The sequence below is a fragment of the Trifolium pratense genome, linkage group LG3 (assembly GCF_020283565.1).
Source record: "Trifolium pratense cultivar HEN17-A07 linkage group LG3, ARS_RC_1.1, whole genome shotgun sequence".
NCBI lineage: Eukaryota > Viridiplantae > Streptophyta > Magnoliopsida > Fabales > Fabaceae > Trifolium > Trifolium pratense.
In genome coordinates, this window is record NC_060061.1 from 42,184,930 (window position 1) to 42,202,061 (window position 17,132).

The 17,132-nt window shown below is 31.4% G+C and overlaps 3 protein-coding genes across 3 annotated transcripts; all 3 read left to right on the plus strand.

Annotated features, from left to right (window-relative positions):
- Window positions 1-4,178: 4,178 nt before the first annotated feature.
- Window positions 4,179-4,753, plus strand: LOC123913653 (histone H4). The gene has a single exon (XM_045964459.1). The coding sequence runs from the start codon at window positions 4,268-4,270 to the stop codon at window positions 4,577-4,579; it is 312 nt and encodes a 103-aa protein (XP_045820415.1). The 5' UTR covers window positions 4,179-4,267; the 3' UTR covers window positions 4,580-4,753.
- A 2,432-nt stretch (window positions 4,754-7,185) lies between these two features.
- Window positions 7,186-7,692, plus strand: LOC123913654 (histone H4). The gene has a single exon (XM_045964461.1). The coding sequence runs from the start codon at window positions 7,258-7,260 to the stop codon at window positions 7,567-7,569; it is 312 nt and encodes a 103-aa protein (XP_045820417.1). The 5' UTR covers window positions 7,186-7,257; the 3' UTR covers window positions 7,570-7,692.
- Window positions 7,693-11,497: 3,805 nt separating this feature from the next.
- Window positions 11,498-15,145, plus strand: LOC123916895 (calmodulin-binding receptor-like cytoplasmic kinase 2). Its single transcript, XM_045968469.1, has 6 exons — window positions 11,498-11,939; window positions 12,132-12,373; window positions 13,025-13,190; window positions 13,303-13,392; window positions 14,306-14,604; window positions 14,714-15,145. Exons 1-6 carry the CDS (start codon window positions 11,681-11,683, stop codon window positions 15,038-15,040), a joined length of 1,383 nt encoding a protein of 460 aa, XP_045824425.1. The 5' UTR covers window positions 11,498-11,680; the 3' UTR covers window positions 15,041-15,145.
- The last annotated feature ends 1,987 nt before the right edge of the window (window positions 15,146-17,132 follow it).

Below are 17,132 nucleotides of genomic sequence, written 5' to 3' on the forward strand. Positions count from 1 at the left end.
CTTACATTAATATTTGACATATCTAAGGGTCCGTTTGGCCTAACTTTTTTTAGAGCTTATGCAAACAGTTTATGCAATATAAATTAAGTTTTATGCTATTTTATAAGTTCACACTAGTGAAAATTGTAATTTTATAAGCTATTTTATCAAAAACTACCTTGACAAACTTATAATAATATATAAAAATTGCATAAGTTGTTTGCATAAGCTCTAAATAAGAGGAAAAAAAGTCAGGCCAAACGATACCTAAATATATTATTATAACATATGATTGAAAACTGTCTCATTAACCTATTAGTTTTACACGTTAAAAAGAAATCGTCTTTTAAGTAGGCTAACATGTCATACAAGACTTTAAAAAAGACAAGACTCATGCTCAAAAATAAGCCTATAACAAGTAAGAGGTCAGACTCAAGCCTTTCAAAACTTAGCTCGGACTAGCTTATTTCCACTCCTAGTTGGGACTAGTTAGCATTCCTTGTGATATAATTGAACATATTTTCATTTCCTGAATATTTGCAGATTTTTAAATTTAAGTTGCATAATAAATTGTTAATCAAGATATTATTGAATGTTAGAAAATGGTTTATCTATTACTATTAGTATTTTCCTTGTTTGCTCTCTACTTCTTCAGTTTCAGACTGCTTTAAACGAACATATGTTGATGATGCAATCGCAAATTAGTAGTATACATGTGAATAGATGATAAAGAGAGCCAACTGTTTTTTTGACAACAAAAACAAAACCCAATGCTTAGATCCATTATTGCCTCAAATATCTTTGTTTACAATTATTTTCATGGAAAGCACAAAATATAATGGTTCAATTTTGGCTTTGTAAAGAGAGATTTGCTATAGGCTTGGGAATCAATTTCTTAAAGATTAAACTAATTCTAATTTGTATACAATGTTTGTACAGATGGTAGAAGTGTATCGGAAGCGCAGGAGACAACTATGCAAGAAGTTCTAGGTAGTTATTACAAAGTAAATGAAGCTTGATTCACAGGACTCTGTTTATTTCTAGGTAAAAGAGCAGGAATGTTAAAAAATCTGATGTTTTTGATGTTGCAGACAATTTTAAATTTGGTACATGACTTTCTGGCAAACAAGCTGGTCCATGACATTCTAACTATGAAGTGATCTTTTTTACTCTTGTTCAAAAAAGTGATCTTTTTTACTTAATTTTCTTTTAGGAATTTCCAATTTTTATACACCGTAGTGTTTTAATCTTTTATAGAGTTTTGAGCTTTGATTAGAGGATAAAAATAGTGTTTTCGACCCTGCTTATTCCGTATGGAATAAACTCGATTGAGTTGACAAAATTGACCCCAGAGACAAAATACATAGATAAAACAAACAAGAGTTGAAGCAATTAGTTAAAAAAAGTTCATTTTTGTGTGATTAAAAATTTCGAAGAGTTGTAGAGTTCAAGAAATTCAAACAAAAATTAAACTACAATAACCCCAATTGTTCCTGAATTTAAAGAAATTTTTTATTCAAAAAGTTAAACACTACAATTTTCAATGTGTTGACTTTACGCATTCCGATAAAAATTCTATAAAAAACTTACTATTTAAGGGCTTAAAGAGTGTCACGGGGGCACTATTTAGCATTTGCCTTCTTGTTAACAATGTGGAACATATAGAAATATAGAGGAGAAGGGAACGCCATTTAGCTTAATTAAGCAATAGTTACACAATAGAGTATGTATAAACTAGATATTATAAAAAATTAAACTATCCTTATATAATATACTGCCATTATCTAATTATCTAACAATTCTGTTATTTCTGTTAGTTATTTTTTTATAAGTAAAATTTATTTATTGTCTCTAGCTATTTATTTATAAGAACTAGAGTGAGAACCACATTCATTCGTGTGATTTGCAAAGTTTGCAAATGGAATAGGCATTCTACAGTTTGGACATTCTACATTCAGTGGTTGCGCTTGCACCTTGTGCAAATGGTGCAGGAAAATTTTGCACTTTATGTTGCCCCATATGAACAGCACAAGCTCTGGCAGATTCGAATTCTTTGCAACATTGTCCACATCTTGTTGGTACTTTCTCTTTGTGAACATTTCTATGGGTTTTCAAATCTTGTTCTCTTTTGAAGGACCTATTACATCCATAGGCATCACAATTGTATGTTCCACGCTCATTGTTAGTGATTGATTCTTAAGAAGAAATATTAACAAATTGTATAGAGTGAATTAGAGGATGAGATAAATCATAAATTTATACAAATTGAGATAGTGAGATGGTTATTACTATATAGCACTATAAATTATTTATTTAAAATTATGCATGATCAATGATTAATTCTAGTTTTGGGCAGCATGTTAAATTACGATTGAAATATGAAATGACTAGAAATTATACTCTCAAGGTGAATAAGGGAGAGATCACGAGTTCGAACCTCGGTCCTACATATAAAATGCAATATGTCTACCAATTGAGCTATGTTTACGGGATTATTACTACCTATTATCTATGTTCCAATATATAAGATTTATTTGATAGAAACACAAAAATTAAGAAACACAAAAATTAAGAAAATTGTTTTTGCATCAAATTTGTTAATTAGTACATACATTCTCTTTTCAAAATTACCTTTCAATTATTAAGAGATGATCTTTTATTTCTCTTTATTTAATTATGGATGTTTTGTGAAAATTTAATTAATGTACCTTAAACTTTGAAAATGATCTTGTAAAATTGTACAATTTTTTTTTTTTTTTACAAAAATGTCTTATACTCTCTCCGGTACTTAATATAAGAGAATATTTACTTTTTAGATTCATTGTATTTCTAATGTATTAGGACTATATTATAGGTTAGATCAGTGGCGGATCCAGAAATTTTCTTTGGTGGGGGCTAGAAAATATTACAACCAATGAAAAGAAATTTAGATGTTTAATTATTTTTTCGTTACCATATTATATATTATATATAGTGATATAAATTTTCTCCGACGTTTAATAATGACTAATCTTTGTAAGATAATTTATTGGGGACTTAAAAAAATTATAATAGTATTTTATTTTCAATTTTGTGGGGGCATAAAATATTATAATAGAATCTTGTTTACAATGAAAAATATATTATAGTATTATGATAAATAAAATTTGCTTGCTTAGGGCTTGAGCCCCAAATGTGTAACACATAGAACCGCCGCTGGATTAGATACATTAAAAACTCAATGAATTTAAAAAACAAATTTTTTCTTATTACGCAACTAATCCATAAATCTTGTTACTTTTAAGAATTTTAGACACTACATTCGCTACTATGACTTTTTAGAAAATGATCGGACGATATAAAAGAGGCAAAGCCTGTTTGATTTGAAACAGGCTATGGAACTGGATAAATTAGGCAGCAAGGGACAAGATAAAACTGAACCACGGGACAACTTTTTGTCCACAGTACAACTATAAAAAACACGAAAATACCCATTTTATTTTCAAATATAAAAATATTATCGCCTTATATCTCTCCGGTACAGTTTTGTCCTGTCCTGTATTATCTTGTGCTGTCCTGTACTGTTCTGTCCAGTTCTTGCTGTTTTACGAATCAAACGCACCCTAAGAGATTCATTGAAAAGATGTATCGAAATTAATAGTGAAAATAGTTGGGTGGGATTGGTAGCTCGACTGGTTAAGTTGGAGGTTCAAAGTTCAAATTTCCTTATAAAAAAAATTTATTTTATACAAGAAAAATACTATAATTTATATTTAAAGATGAATATTTAAGTAATTTCACTAATTATTTAGCGGGTATGGATATTCACGGGCGCGTATAGCATTAAACCTGCATCCGTATCCATCAATTACGGATAATGGAAATATCCACTTATTTTATCCACGAATATTCATTAGATTATCCGCTCCGTACCAACGACGGATTTTATCCGCATATATCCACGGGTACAGATTTTTTTTCCCATCAGTTGCCCAGAAACACACATAAACTAGCACAAAAGAAGGATCCGCACACACGCAACTAAATACAATCGGGACCGTTAAAATATACTTATCGACGTTCCATATTAATTTTATACAATATGCGCGGATCCCAAATGTAGACCGTCGATTAAATACAATCCAACGATTAAGAACAAAACACAAAACTCAGTTCCCCCTTCTTCCTCCCGCTCGCTCCAATACATAAATACTCCATTCCCCTTCTATCTTTCCCACACAAATTCAAATCAAAATCTCAGAACCCTAATTTCCAAAATCTCTTCAGTTTCTAAAATTTTCTCGCGAAAATGTCAGGTCGTGGAAAGGGTGGTAAGGGACTCGGAAAGGGAGGTGCAAAGAGACACAGAAAGGTTCTTCGTGACAACATCCAAGGAATCACAAAGCCTGCGATTCGACGATTGGCTCGAAGAGGTGGTGTTAAGAGAATCAGTGGTTTGATCTATGAAGAAACAAGAGGAGTTTTGAAGATCTTCTTGGAGAATGTGATTCGTGATGCAGTTACATACACAGAGCATGCAAGGAGGAAGACTGTAACCGCCATGGATGTTGTTTATGCTCTTAAGAGACAAGGAAGAACCCTCTATGGATTCGGAGGTTAAAGAAGATGAAGCACTTTTCTTCTTGTGTTATGGTTTAACTGTGTAATTTGAACATGTAATTGTTCTTTATAATGTTTAATTTTGATTTTACTTGTTTACTAGATCTGTTCCTTTGTAAGTTTTAACAAGATTTAAATCTTTTCTTGTGAATTATGATTCTAGTTTGTACCTTTTCTTTTTTGCTTATTTTACAATTTTAGCGCAATGAATCTTTTCTGATGAATTTTGATTCTATTTTATTAGAAGTGCATCTGGAATATAATCATAGATCATGATAATTTGATATATTGTTTAAGAATTAATTTATATAATTAAACTTACGTAGCACTTTTTGCTTAAAATCATTTTGGAGTGTGCCTTGCCTTGGTAATTTTTTTATCTTGTGCCATGATTGACAATTGGTATTGCATTATGAATGCTCTTTCAAACATAGCTTGAGTTAAGCCTTTCTTCGCTTTAAGGATTTCACACCGAGGATAGTATCGGGCCTTAAAAATTCATGACATCAATGAATCATAAGAAGGCATTTGAGATAAGCCACAAAGAACTGATCAAAATTTTATAAGTTCTTTGCCATAGAGTTTTTCTTCAACTTAGATAAAGTGTTTCATAAGAAGGCATTCGAGATAAGCCACAAAGAACTGATTAAGATTTTTTGAACCATGGTTCAATCATTTAGATTGTTGGATGCTTGTAAAAAGACGTTTGGAAGATGCCTACTTTTTTGGTGCCAAAGTGTTTGTTTATCTTAGAAGCTGAAAGAGCTGAAACATGAGCTCAAGACTTAGAAATTTGGAAATACTTTTTTTTTTCCGGGGATGTTCATCTGCATATGGGTGTAGCTTTATGATAAGAGACAAATTCAAACAAATGGTCCGCAAGGATTTGTTGACCCGAGGAGCTGAGTTTACTTGGTCGAACAAGAGATCTTCTGGTCAGCATATTAAAATGAGGATGGATAGATATATTTGCAATGATCATTGGTTTTCTTGTTGGAATAGTCTTTCTTGTTGCACTCTTCTGAAGCCAATATGGTAAGCGACTCAGAAAAGGAGGTGCAAAGAGGCAAAATCTGCCCACTCCCCCACCCCGTTGTCATGCTTATAATTTACAAGATGACTCGCATACAGATTAGTGTGGAGAGATTTATGGCAAGAACTTCTTGTTGATTTGACAAAAGCTAAGAAAGAAATTGAAAATAAAAATAAAAATATAAGAAAAAGAAAATAAAGAGCGGTATAAGATTGAGGAAGAAATGTATTAATTATTACTTAGAATTTATATAGACGAATTGAGTGAGGGCAAACCGTCACTGTATGAAAATATGAAAAGAACGCATTTGAGGACTAATCATCTGCATCCACGAATTTAAAAGTGGACTCCACACAATGTATGTCATTATGATTTTGCTAGTGTGCACGATGTTAGGAACTATACACTTATAACAGGAACATTGTCTATTTTTATTTTCAGGGCCGGCCCAAGCCCAAAGCAAGTGAAGCTAGGGCTTTAGGCCCCAAGGCTTTGAGCTCTTATAAAAGCCTCAAAATTTTATAATATAGACCTCAAATTTATAATATATACATTTGGGTCAGAAACATAGAAATGATGCGCACTACACACCAGCGGTTAAAGAAAATTGAATTTACTTGATGAAATATCATATTTATTAAAATTGTATAGAACTATATAGATTTGATCTACTCAATAATAATAATTATTAATTTAATAGTAGGATTGATTAAATATAATGTCTACACAGTGTTATATATGAAGCGATATAATTTCGATAATAGTTATTTATTCAGTCAATGGATCCGAGTCATATACTCACTTCAATTTTTATTATAAGATTTTTTTTTTTTTACGAGATACTCCTACATAAACCTAAAAAGGTTAACTTGTTTAGTAAAGAGTAAAAAAAGAAAAGGCTTAATTAGTCTATTGATCCCTTAAAAATATTTTATGTTTCACAATGGTCCCTTAAAAAAAAAAGGTCCGGAATGATCCTTAAAAAAAAAAGATCCGGATTGGTCCCTTAAAGACATATATGTTTGCCATATTGGTAATTTCCGTTAAATTTTAACTCCAAATATAACAAAAAATTCCAATTGTTAAAATTTTTAAAATTAATAAGGTTTTTAGATGGACCACTTAGACTTAACGACATCCACAATTCAGTCAACTAAAACTAACGTTTTTTGTGAAAAATTGACGGAAAAGACCAATGTGAGAAACAGATGTGTCTTTAAGGGACCAATCCGGACCTTTTTTTTCATTAAGGGACCATTGTAAAACCTAAAATGTCTTTAAGGGACCAATAGACTAATTAAGCCAAAAGAAAAAGTTATGTGTTAACAAAAAATAATAAAACACCCAACAAAAACACAAAAAAAATAGCACAAAGAAAGCGATGATCCGTAGGCTGAACAAAATAAACTAGGACCGTTAGATTTTTCTTATGGACGTTCAATATTCTCTTGCACAATAGGCGCGGATCGCAAAAAAACACCGTCGATTAAATTCAATCCAACGATAATAAACAAAACACAAAATTGAGTTCCCTCTTATTCATCCCGCTCGGTACCAAAGATAAATACTGAGATCCAATTCATTGTTTCCCACTCGAATTCAAATCGAAACCCTAATCCCCAAATTTCTAAAATTTTCTTGCGAAAATGTCAGGTCGTGGAAAGGGTGGTAAGGGACTCGGAAAGGGAGGAGCAAAGAGGCACAGAAAGGTTCTTCGTGATAACATCCAAGGAATCACAAAGCCTGCGATTCGTCGATTGGCTCGAAGAGGTGGTGTTAAGAGAATCAGTGGTTTGATCTATGAAGAAACGAGAGGAGTTCTCAAGATCTTCTTGGAGAATGTGATTCGTGATGCAGTTACATACACTGAGCATGCAAGGAGGAAGACTGTTACCGCCATGGATGTTGTTTATGCTCTTAAGAGACAAGGAAGAACTCTCTATGGATTCGGAGGTTAAAGAAGATGATTGACTCTTGTTTATTTTCAATTTCTTTAGCTTTTTAATCTGAATATTCGATTGAACCTTAGAGTTCTTGTAATGATTTTCTAGATTAATATGAATCTTGTAATTCTCTAGTGAGATTGAAGCATGCTCAGTTTTACATAGCTTATAGTTTTAATTTATGATTCTTTTTAATTTTCTATATGCATAAAATTTTCAAGAACTGTTAATTTTCAAATAATTTTACTTGTTGTTTTTGTCACTCATAATAATTCGGAGATGTTTTTCAGAGAAATAAAAGAATTTGGAGGTTTTTAGCTGCTTATTATACTAATCCATAAAAAAAAATTAGTTTTCTGAAATTTAATAAATAAGCTTGATTTTGGAGGATTAACATAATGATCTTAGTTTAGTTGATTTTGGAGTAAGTTGTAGCTATCCAAAGTTATAATCAGACTTTGATTCTGTTAAATTCATTGTCAGTTTAAACATGGTTTACTGCCTCGTCTCTCTATTCTTGAATTCATAATCAAAGATTGAATGTCATTTTGTTCTAGGTCTATTTGATCCTGCTGCAAAATAATTAATTAATTTTCGGGTATAAATTCCTTTGTAATTTTAACCCAGTTGTTTGGACATTGAATTTTCTCGATTATTGATTTCCTAATAAATTTTTAATCACCAAACTACTCAACAAAAAATATTACTCCTTTTATAAGTATGATCCAAAACAATTAGTTAGGCTACTCGAAAAAACAAAAGAAGTTATTTTATAACTATTCCCCCCGTCCTATTTTATAAGACATAATTTGACTAAATGCATTATTCATGTCTTTTTTTGACCATATTTTTCTATAAGTATATAAATGTAAATATTATCCTATAAGATCTTGTTTGATTTATTTCAAAATATTAAATTTCTATAATTTTTACTAATGCACAATTAAAGATATTCGTAATCAAAATTATGTATTGATGTGTGTGCAGTGATCAAATAGTTATATTTTGGGACAGTTGAAGTATATCCAATACAATGAGTTTAAGAGCTAATTAGACTTTTTTATGGTCTTTATTGTAATTGTACTGTATTTCTTAATATTCTAATTGGTTTACCTTTGATTTTCCTTTTTCTTGTTGAATTGAGCATTTTGACCACAACATTATTATATGAAAGTAAGACCTTGAAATGTTTAATAGTAATGTTCACACGAGCCACAAGGTTGTGCCCAATTCAGAAGCCATAGATAGCACAATTATCAATATCAGTGTTTTCCTGTGACATTTATTTTATTGCAGCATCCTCTACATGTTAATTTCAATAAGTGATTCCTTTGTTGCATCATATATTTCCTTCCAAGCTTTCAGATCAATGGATATAGTATTAGTAAGTGCTAAATAGTGACAGTCAGTAACACATTTTTTAGTCAAAATGCATTCTTCTAGTTTGTTTTATAGTCAAAATAAAATACTCTAGTTTGAACATTGACATAAATAAAAAATATATAAAATTAGTGATTTGTTGAGCAAGTACATCACGTTTTGTTGGTCTTCTCTTCTGATTCATTTCCAGGAATGTCTTCTCCCATTGCACTATTAGATAAGGTAATGTCAATTTCCAAGAATTTTCAAACGAGTAATTTCTTCCATTACAAGAAACAAAAGAAAAATCAAAGGAATACTTTATGAAAATGTTTGTACAACTTTCTGCAGCTAGCACACAACTGTAGTCAATCTATATCTTCTAACAACTTTGTTTTCTTTTTTACTAAAAATTACCTACTTCCCACCTTTGATAGTTTAATATTGACTGTCCTTTGTAAATATTGGTATGGTTTCCAGAAAAAAAAGCATTGACATAGTACTATTTAGTCAATCATTCAATGACTTACGTACAAGTAACAAAAGAGGCAAAAATGAGTTTCTCTTACCCAACAATAGTATTATAACGAGATTTTGTCAGTGTCTATTTTCAGTTCAACACAAGACAACTATTTGTGGCAATTTGTTAACAAATTTGTGACATTTTTGTGTCAAATGATTTCTACATCTAAAACACAAAGACCAAAAGGAAAGTCCTTTGAAGTCACAAATGTGAAACCGCGTAGTATAGTGACTAATAGAAGTCTATCTCCAGCTGGTGGTCATTGGAAAGGAATAGTTCCAAGTTCAATTTTTATTTTTATTTATTTTCAATATTGTTTATTTTATTCTTTAATTATTTTTTTTCAAGTAATCTAGTGGCTAGAAAATCCACCTTAAAGGTGAATAAGTGGAGCGTTCCGGATTCGAACCCGAGCTCCTGCACATATAGTGCGATGTCTCTACCAGCTAAGCTAAGTTAATCTCACGAACAGTGACGTCTCCGAGTTTTTGGAGGCTCTGTGCGAAATATGAAAGTGGACCTTTAATAAAAAAAAAAGTAACTTTTTTTTATAAAAAAACCATCATCGATTTAAATTGAAAATAACATAAAATTATAATCATTCTTGTAATTAACATAAAAAAGATTCATAGTCTAACAATAACAACAAAATACATTATAGTTACTTTGCTTATAAAAAAAACATTCTCGCTACTTAAATCGACTCATTCTTGCTGCATTTTTTGAAGCAAATTCATCAATCAAATCTTCATATTGTTTGTCATCCAAGAGATTATTCTCAATTGCTATCAATGCTAAGCCATTAAGTCTTTCTTGTAACATGGTAGACCGCAAGTAAGACTTCAGTAATTAAAGAATGATGAGAATTGGGAATTAGGAAACACAATTAAAATAGAAAAATTGTGATTTTACATTGCAAATTTTAGAAACCCTAACTTGCAAAATTTAGTTTTTACCTTTGTTTCAACTTTAATGGAGTTTTTGAGAATAGAAGAAAGGAGGTTAACCGACGTTAATGTCGTCGGTGATGGTGGCAGGTCGACGTCTCACGCCTGGTGGTGGTGAATTAATGGAGTTTTTGAGAAAGAATACGTCGAACGCATAACAAAACGCAAAACGCAGGAAGATAAACTTCTCTTGTCTGCTTTTTTTTTCCTTAGGAAAACGGGTTGGGTTGGGCCTTACTATCCTTACAACATTTTCTAACATAAATAATTAATTTTTACACCCCCTAACTTACTAATACTACTACCCTATAATTTTTTTTTTGTGACCCTCGAGACCTTGCCTAGGCCGCCCCTGCTCATGAAGACTATTCTTTAATCTTTATTATAGCTTAAATACAATATGGTCCCTAATCCTGATGAAAATAACAGTCGATAGTAACATAACATTATATATATGCAGGAAAAATGTTTGAATTCGGAATTTTGCAAGCAAAAAACAATATGGTTCCCTATTTTTGTTTTGTTTATAGTTTAATTAGTTCCTTATTTTTATATTTGGAAGTATAGTCCTTTAATTTGCTAAATTTTTAAAATTTTCTCTCCGCACTATTAAATTTGAGTATTTTATTATTCTTCTTCTTCGAGTTTTACAATTATTTGATTTTGACCTCCAGGTTTCAATTGTTTAATTTTAACTCCTAAATTTCACAATTGCTCGATTTTAAAATGTCACATTAGCAATTATTAGTTAAAATAGAACAATTGAAATTTGGGGGTCAAAATCGAGAAATTGTAAAATTCATGAGGTTAAAATCAAGCAATTGAAACTTGGTGGACCAAAATCAAACAATTGTGAAACTTGGTGTCAAAACTGCATTTAAGTCAATTTTATAATTGGATTTTAGATTTAAATGTATTATTTAACTGACTTTATATAAATGTATTTAAACATAAATTATTTTATCTTTTAAACTTAATTTTAAGACGTATCGCTCAACCAAACATACACTTAATTTAGAAATGAGAGGCCAAAATTGTAATTCAATGAAAATAGAAGGATGAAAAGTGGATAAGTTTTTTGTTTTTGTTTGGTTTCTTGCCTTGATGATCCTTTGACTTGGTAGGTAGCACATAACACTCTTTCTTTATAAAAAAATGTTGAACTTTGAAACAAAGAAAATAAAATAACACTTTTGCAATACAAGAACAAAAATAGTAGGTTTGAATAACATAACACTTTTGATTATATAGCTAAAGAGAAAAAGAGATGATATTGAATACTTTTTAGCTTCAACACATGAAGAAACCACCAAGCCCCAACCTTCATCAATCTAACCAAAAAAATAAAAACATTGGTCAAAAAAGTGGTACTACTACTAAAAGCAATGGAAATTACACAAATAAACACAATCCTAAGAATGATCATAGTACTATGACATATGTCAAATCTGTTGTCAAAAGCCTTTTTACATTGATTCTATCCGGGAAAACAAAAACAACCTCAGCAACTGTTGAAAATGATTCAACAAGGAATAATAAAGTCAGAGGAGTATCATGTAAGTATGATGAATAAAATTAACATATGTTTTATTTTCTTTTATTTAATTATCATTTAATTGTTACTATGTTTTTTTATGGTCAACCCTTTATGCATACTTGTGTTGAGATTATGAAAAATGAAAACTTTTTTGTTTATCTTAGTTCAAAGTCATGTTTTTTGTAAAATTAAGATTTATTGGAATTTGCAGCTTCAACAGATGTATCATCTGATGGTTCTAAGGGTTCATCAAAATGGAAATCTTCTCAAACTTCAGCATCATCCAGTGCTTCAAATAGTCAAGTTGGATTGGGAAATTTCACATTTGAGGAACTTTACAAAGCAACAGGAAAATTCTCCCAAGATAATGTTATTGGGGAAGGGGCTTTTGGAATTGTATATAAGGGAAAGCTTCATGATGGAACCCTTGTTGCTGTAAAGTGTGCTAGGAAGGTATGACATAAGAAAGTTTACTTTTTTATTATTTTCAATCTATAGAACTTGTTCAAATGTGATTGAAATTTGTGTGTTTGGTTCTGCGGTGGCAATAATTGATTTTGAATAAGTTTGTGTTTGGATACACGTTACATTCAATTTTCTCGCGTCCCCAAACATTTTGACTGTGAATTTATGGAAGTTACTAGTTGGAGAGTTTGAGGGACGTGCGGTGGTACCATGATTGTGTAGTTTCCAAATACACGCTAAATGAGTATGTAAAATTGATTCTGACTAAAAATATGTTGAATGTAAAGTGAATTATGTTTGCGTACATTCCTGTAAAAGTGGGCTGAACAATAAATTCAAGGGTAAAAATCATTTGTAGAGACAAAAGCTCTGATTTTTAGGTTCAACTTAGTGCTCGTTTGGTAATGTGTCAGGATACACATGCCTAGAATAAATTATGGAGGCGAAATCCATTCTATGCTAGAATTAGAAAACTCAAAATGTCAAAATCAATTCTACACTTCTAGAGTTAATTTTGCATCCTCCACAAGTGGAAGCGAACATACACGAAAAGAATCAGTTAATCATATGTGTCTCTCTTTAGTTTTGTTTTGTTGGTTTTTGTGAATGAGCTTCTGATATAGAGATGTTTTTTGACAGGATGTACAAAAGAAGCACTTGGCTGAGTTCAAGAATGAAATAAACACATTGTCCAAAATTGAGCATCTAAATCTTGTGAGGTGGTATGGATATTTGGAGCATGGAGATGACAAGATTATTGTTATTGAATATGTAAATAATGGAACTCTTAGGGAACATCTAGATGGTAAGTCTAAGAACTGGCCTACTGAAGTACAGTATATATTAGCTTTATACTCAAATGCTATAGCATACTATAAATGATACAATGCCATAATGATTGTCACTTATGAATGCAGGTGTGAGGGGAAATGTACTAGAAGTTGGTGAGCGTCTAGACATAGCAATTGATATAGCTCATGCAATTACATACCTTCATATGTACACAGGTATTGTATTGCATCTACCTATACTCAACTGTGCAATTATTCTATCAATTAATCTATTAGCACAAGCACTTTTCAGAGTGTTTGGAGCTTATGATAATAGCTGATGAGATGTCGATAAACTATCTAGTATAGCTTATTAAAATAGGCTGAAACTTGTATGACAACAAGTTAACAACATTTCCTATCTGTTTAGAGAAATAACGTATACATATTGTCCTTGCTAGGGTTATTTATGAGAATGCCTAGTCGACAATGATGTTGAGCTAAGCCTTAGAGTAGTATGTATGTAGAACGTGATCTTTGACCTAATGGTCATAGGTGTATATATACGCCCCTAGTGAACTAATAAGGCGATAACTTCTCCTTGGAGTGGGGAACCAGTTGGCTCCACCTTCACCTCCATATGCAGCCCACATGGCCTATTTACTCGGACCTATCCCTCATAGCCACGACCTGGTTCATCCATATCCTCTGGACTGACTAGTTTACCGTGATATTGATCATTTGGGCGTATTGGGCCTCTCACCATGTAAGGCGGGCTGAGACCAAATGGCTGTTAGGATCTCGCTTAGTCCACATATGCTAGTAATAGAGTAGCAACCCTGATTAAAAACAAAAACGAAAATGTGAATAAAGAACACACGAGATTGATCACGTAGTTTGGCCAATTGTGTCTACGTCTCCGACTACAGAGTGGTTGCAGTACCTTTCTATTATTCCAGCATAAGGTTACAAATTACCGCTTCTGTTTAACACTATGGTCTATTTTACAAGATCACCTCTGAACAGTTACCATTTCTTATTAGTAAACTATGAACCATACTCATAAGTGCTTAACTAAGCTGTTTGTGTAAAAACACCTAAGCCATAATCTTGTTATTGATGTTCTTAATCTTGTTATTTTGATTGACAGATCATCCAATTATACACAGAGACATAAAAGCATCAAATATCTTAATAACAGACAGTCTAAGAGCCAAAGTGGCAGACTTTGGTTTTGCTAGGTTGGCTCCAGATGACCCAAATGCAACTCATATTTCAACTCAAGTTAAAGGAACAGCTGGTTACTTGGATCCTGATTACATGAGAACACGCCAACTTACTGTAAAGAGCGATGTTTATTCATTTGGCGTGTTACTTGTTGAAATGATGACAGGAAGACATCCAGTTGAACCGCATAAACTACTCGATGAGAGAGTTACAATTAAATGGGTAAGTATATATTTCTCAAATTCGAGCATTGCAACAATCTTTGCTAAATGAGATCAGCCTGTCTCATGTTTCTGCTAAGCTATGATTTACGTGCTTTATGTTTATGCAGGCAATGCAGTTATTGAAACAAGGAGAAGCTGTGATTGCAATGGATCCAAGGCTTAGGAGAAATTCAACCTCAAACAAAGCTGTACAAAAGGTTCTCAAGCTTGCTTTCCAATGCCTTGCGCCTGTTAGACGATCGCGGCCATCCATGAAGAATTGTCAAGAGGTTTTATGGGAAATCCGCAAAGAGTTTAGAGAAAAAGTCTTTTCTCGTCCTCCACCGATTGGTCCTCACCATTCGGCAGATTTTCCTCAAAAAGATTCTAGGAAGAAAAGACATAAGACATTTGGTACTGAAGATGATAAGAAAATTAAATTTGTATCAGCATAATTAAATTCATTTCTGAAATTTGTTCATTGATTTTTAAGTATCAGATAGTTTTTGGCTAGTGCAATACAATACCAACTCTTGTTTATATCATGTTCATTACTTTAAGCTATTAGTTTCATGAGGGTTTTTTCCCTCTTCCATTTTGAAACTCTCAAGATTTTTCTATGTCAGAACGTTATGTTATTTTATTTTTTTGGGTCTATAGACGGAGTGATAAATACTACCGAAACTTACACACATTGTGAGGTCCTAAGTTTGAATTCGGGTGAAGACATTCAACCTAACAATATCAGTATTACTGGTTGAGCTAAAATATATGGACGAAAGATTATGTTATCTAATTAAGTCTATTGGCATGTGACAAAATGTCACTGCATCAACTTCATGGAAGTCAAAAGTATAGAAAATGTGCAATTATCAATTGATGAATAATAAATACAAAGAGACCCCTATTTATACATATGAATCTATAACAATGATAACTAACTTAACCAACTCTTAACTAACTATCAACAAACTTTATCTCTAATACAACATAAAAAATTTGCATCTGTGACTCAAGATCCTACCTAGCAAGCAAGCCTAGTTACTTAGACTCTTGTTGCTAAGACATCAAAGTCACGTGTTAGCTCTCACGTTCGTTTTTTTTCCTAAATGAAATAAAGTTTTTTACTGTAAAAAAGTGTTACAATGTTTGATTTGTTCATTAAGTATCATTCAATCAATATTTAAACATGTTCAATATCATACAGACTATTACAAGAAACTCATACACATAAATGAGAGATTTTATGTTCGAACTCAAGATAACACAGACATTCAGCCTAACAATTTCAGTATCAGTATTTATCAGTTAAACTCAAACTTATGAATATTTTCGATTAGAATAACATTCCTTTTTTTGTGCTAAAAGGAACATGTCATTGTGACACATGAATGAATATCAAAACAACGTAGCTTACACCGACGCTAGTACCTTTGTCCGTGAGGTCCACCTTTCTCACCGTTCGTTCATTAACCTTTCCACTTTGGTGCTACTGCAACCGATTCCAATGGAAGAAACCACGTGTCCACTTTCTCACCGTTCTAAAACTATCTTCTTCTATTCCTACATTGCATTTTTTGTCCTCCAAAATTTTGCAATCCCAATGCTAAATCCAAATCTAACCATTTCATTTCATGTGATCCTTCCTTCCTTTACGCTCATTTCTTTCTCTTTTCTCAACTTCAATCATACTTTTCTTAATAGTATACCAAAGGCTAGCTCTCACATCAAGTGAGAGTAGAAAAATTTCAGTTTCAACTCAATTCTTTGCAAATCAACGTGTTACAATTAAGTTATACTCTATCCGATCAGATTTATAAGTAAATATGACTTTTTTTATACATTAAATAATGAATGTATGAATGTATATGACCTATAGATATGTTATTCAATGTGTCAAAAAAATAGTCAAATTTACTTATAAATGTACTTACGAGACAATTCAATGATTTTTTTTTTACTAAATACTTAATTACTTAATATTATTTCTTCCATTTGAATCCTATAAAGCTTATGGATTAGTATTTGCATTAACGTGTAGAGAATACACAATTCATGCCAAATATATATAGTTGACTTATATTTTAGTTCAATAATATATTTAATATTAATCATAACTATTTTTAAAATTACACTAACTATATAAGAAAAATAATTATATTAATCATCTATAGCATTATCTTAAGACTAACATTTTTTCAATTTTAAAATATTTTGAGACTAACATTTTTCAATTTTAAAATATTTAATTCACATACAATATCATGCATAAAAATATATTTATGCCATCGGTCAATTATAATCCTTTATTAAAATATATTTGACATTAATCATAACTATTTCTAAAATTATAAATACGGGCTATCGTAAGTATTATAAATAAAATATGAGTAATCATAAAATAGTAAATTATTATAAGAGGGCCGAAGTCCAAAAAGTAACTTGTCTGCAAAGTAAAACATTTTACACGGGTAAGAAAATTAATATTTTTTGAATTTTTTGTTTTTATTTTTTTGACAATATCTTTTGAATTAAACGAAGATGGAA

Bases quoted from the DNA above. Each gene is read 5' to 3' on its own strand.
- LOC123913653 (XM_045964459.1), top strand. From the start codon at position 4,268: ATGTCAGGTCGTGGAAAGGGTGGTAAGGGACTCGGAAAGGGAGGTGCA.
- LOC123913654 (XM_045964461.1), top strand. From the start codon at position 7,258: ATGTCAGGTCGTGGAAAGGGTGGTAAGGGACTCGGAAAGGGAGGAGCA.
- LOC123916895 (XM_045968469.1), top strand. From the start codon at position 11,681: ATGAAGAAACCACCAAGCCCCAACCTTCATCAATCTAACCAAAAAAAT. The intron at 13,191-13,302 runs GTAAGTCTAAGA...TTATGAATGCAG, and splicing joins TCTTAGGGAACATCTAGATG to GTGTGAGGGGAAATGTACTA. The intron at 14,605-14,713 runs GTAAGTATATAT...ATGTTTATGCAG, and splicing joins AGAGAGTTACAATTAAATGG to GCAATGCAGTTATTGAAACA.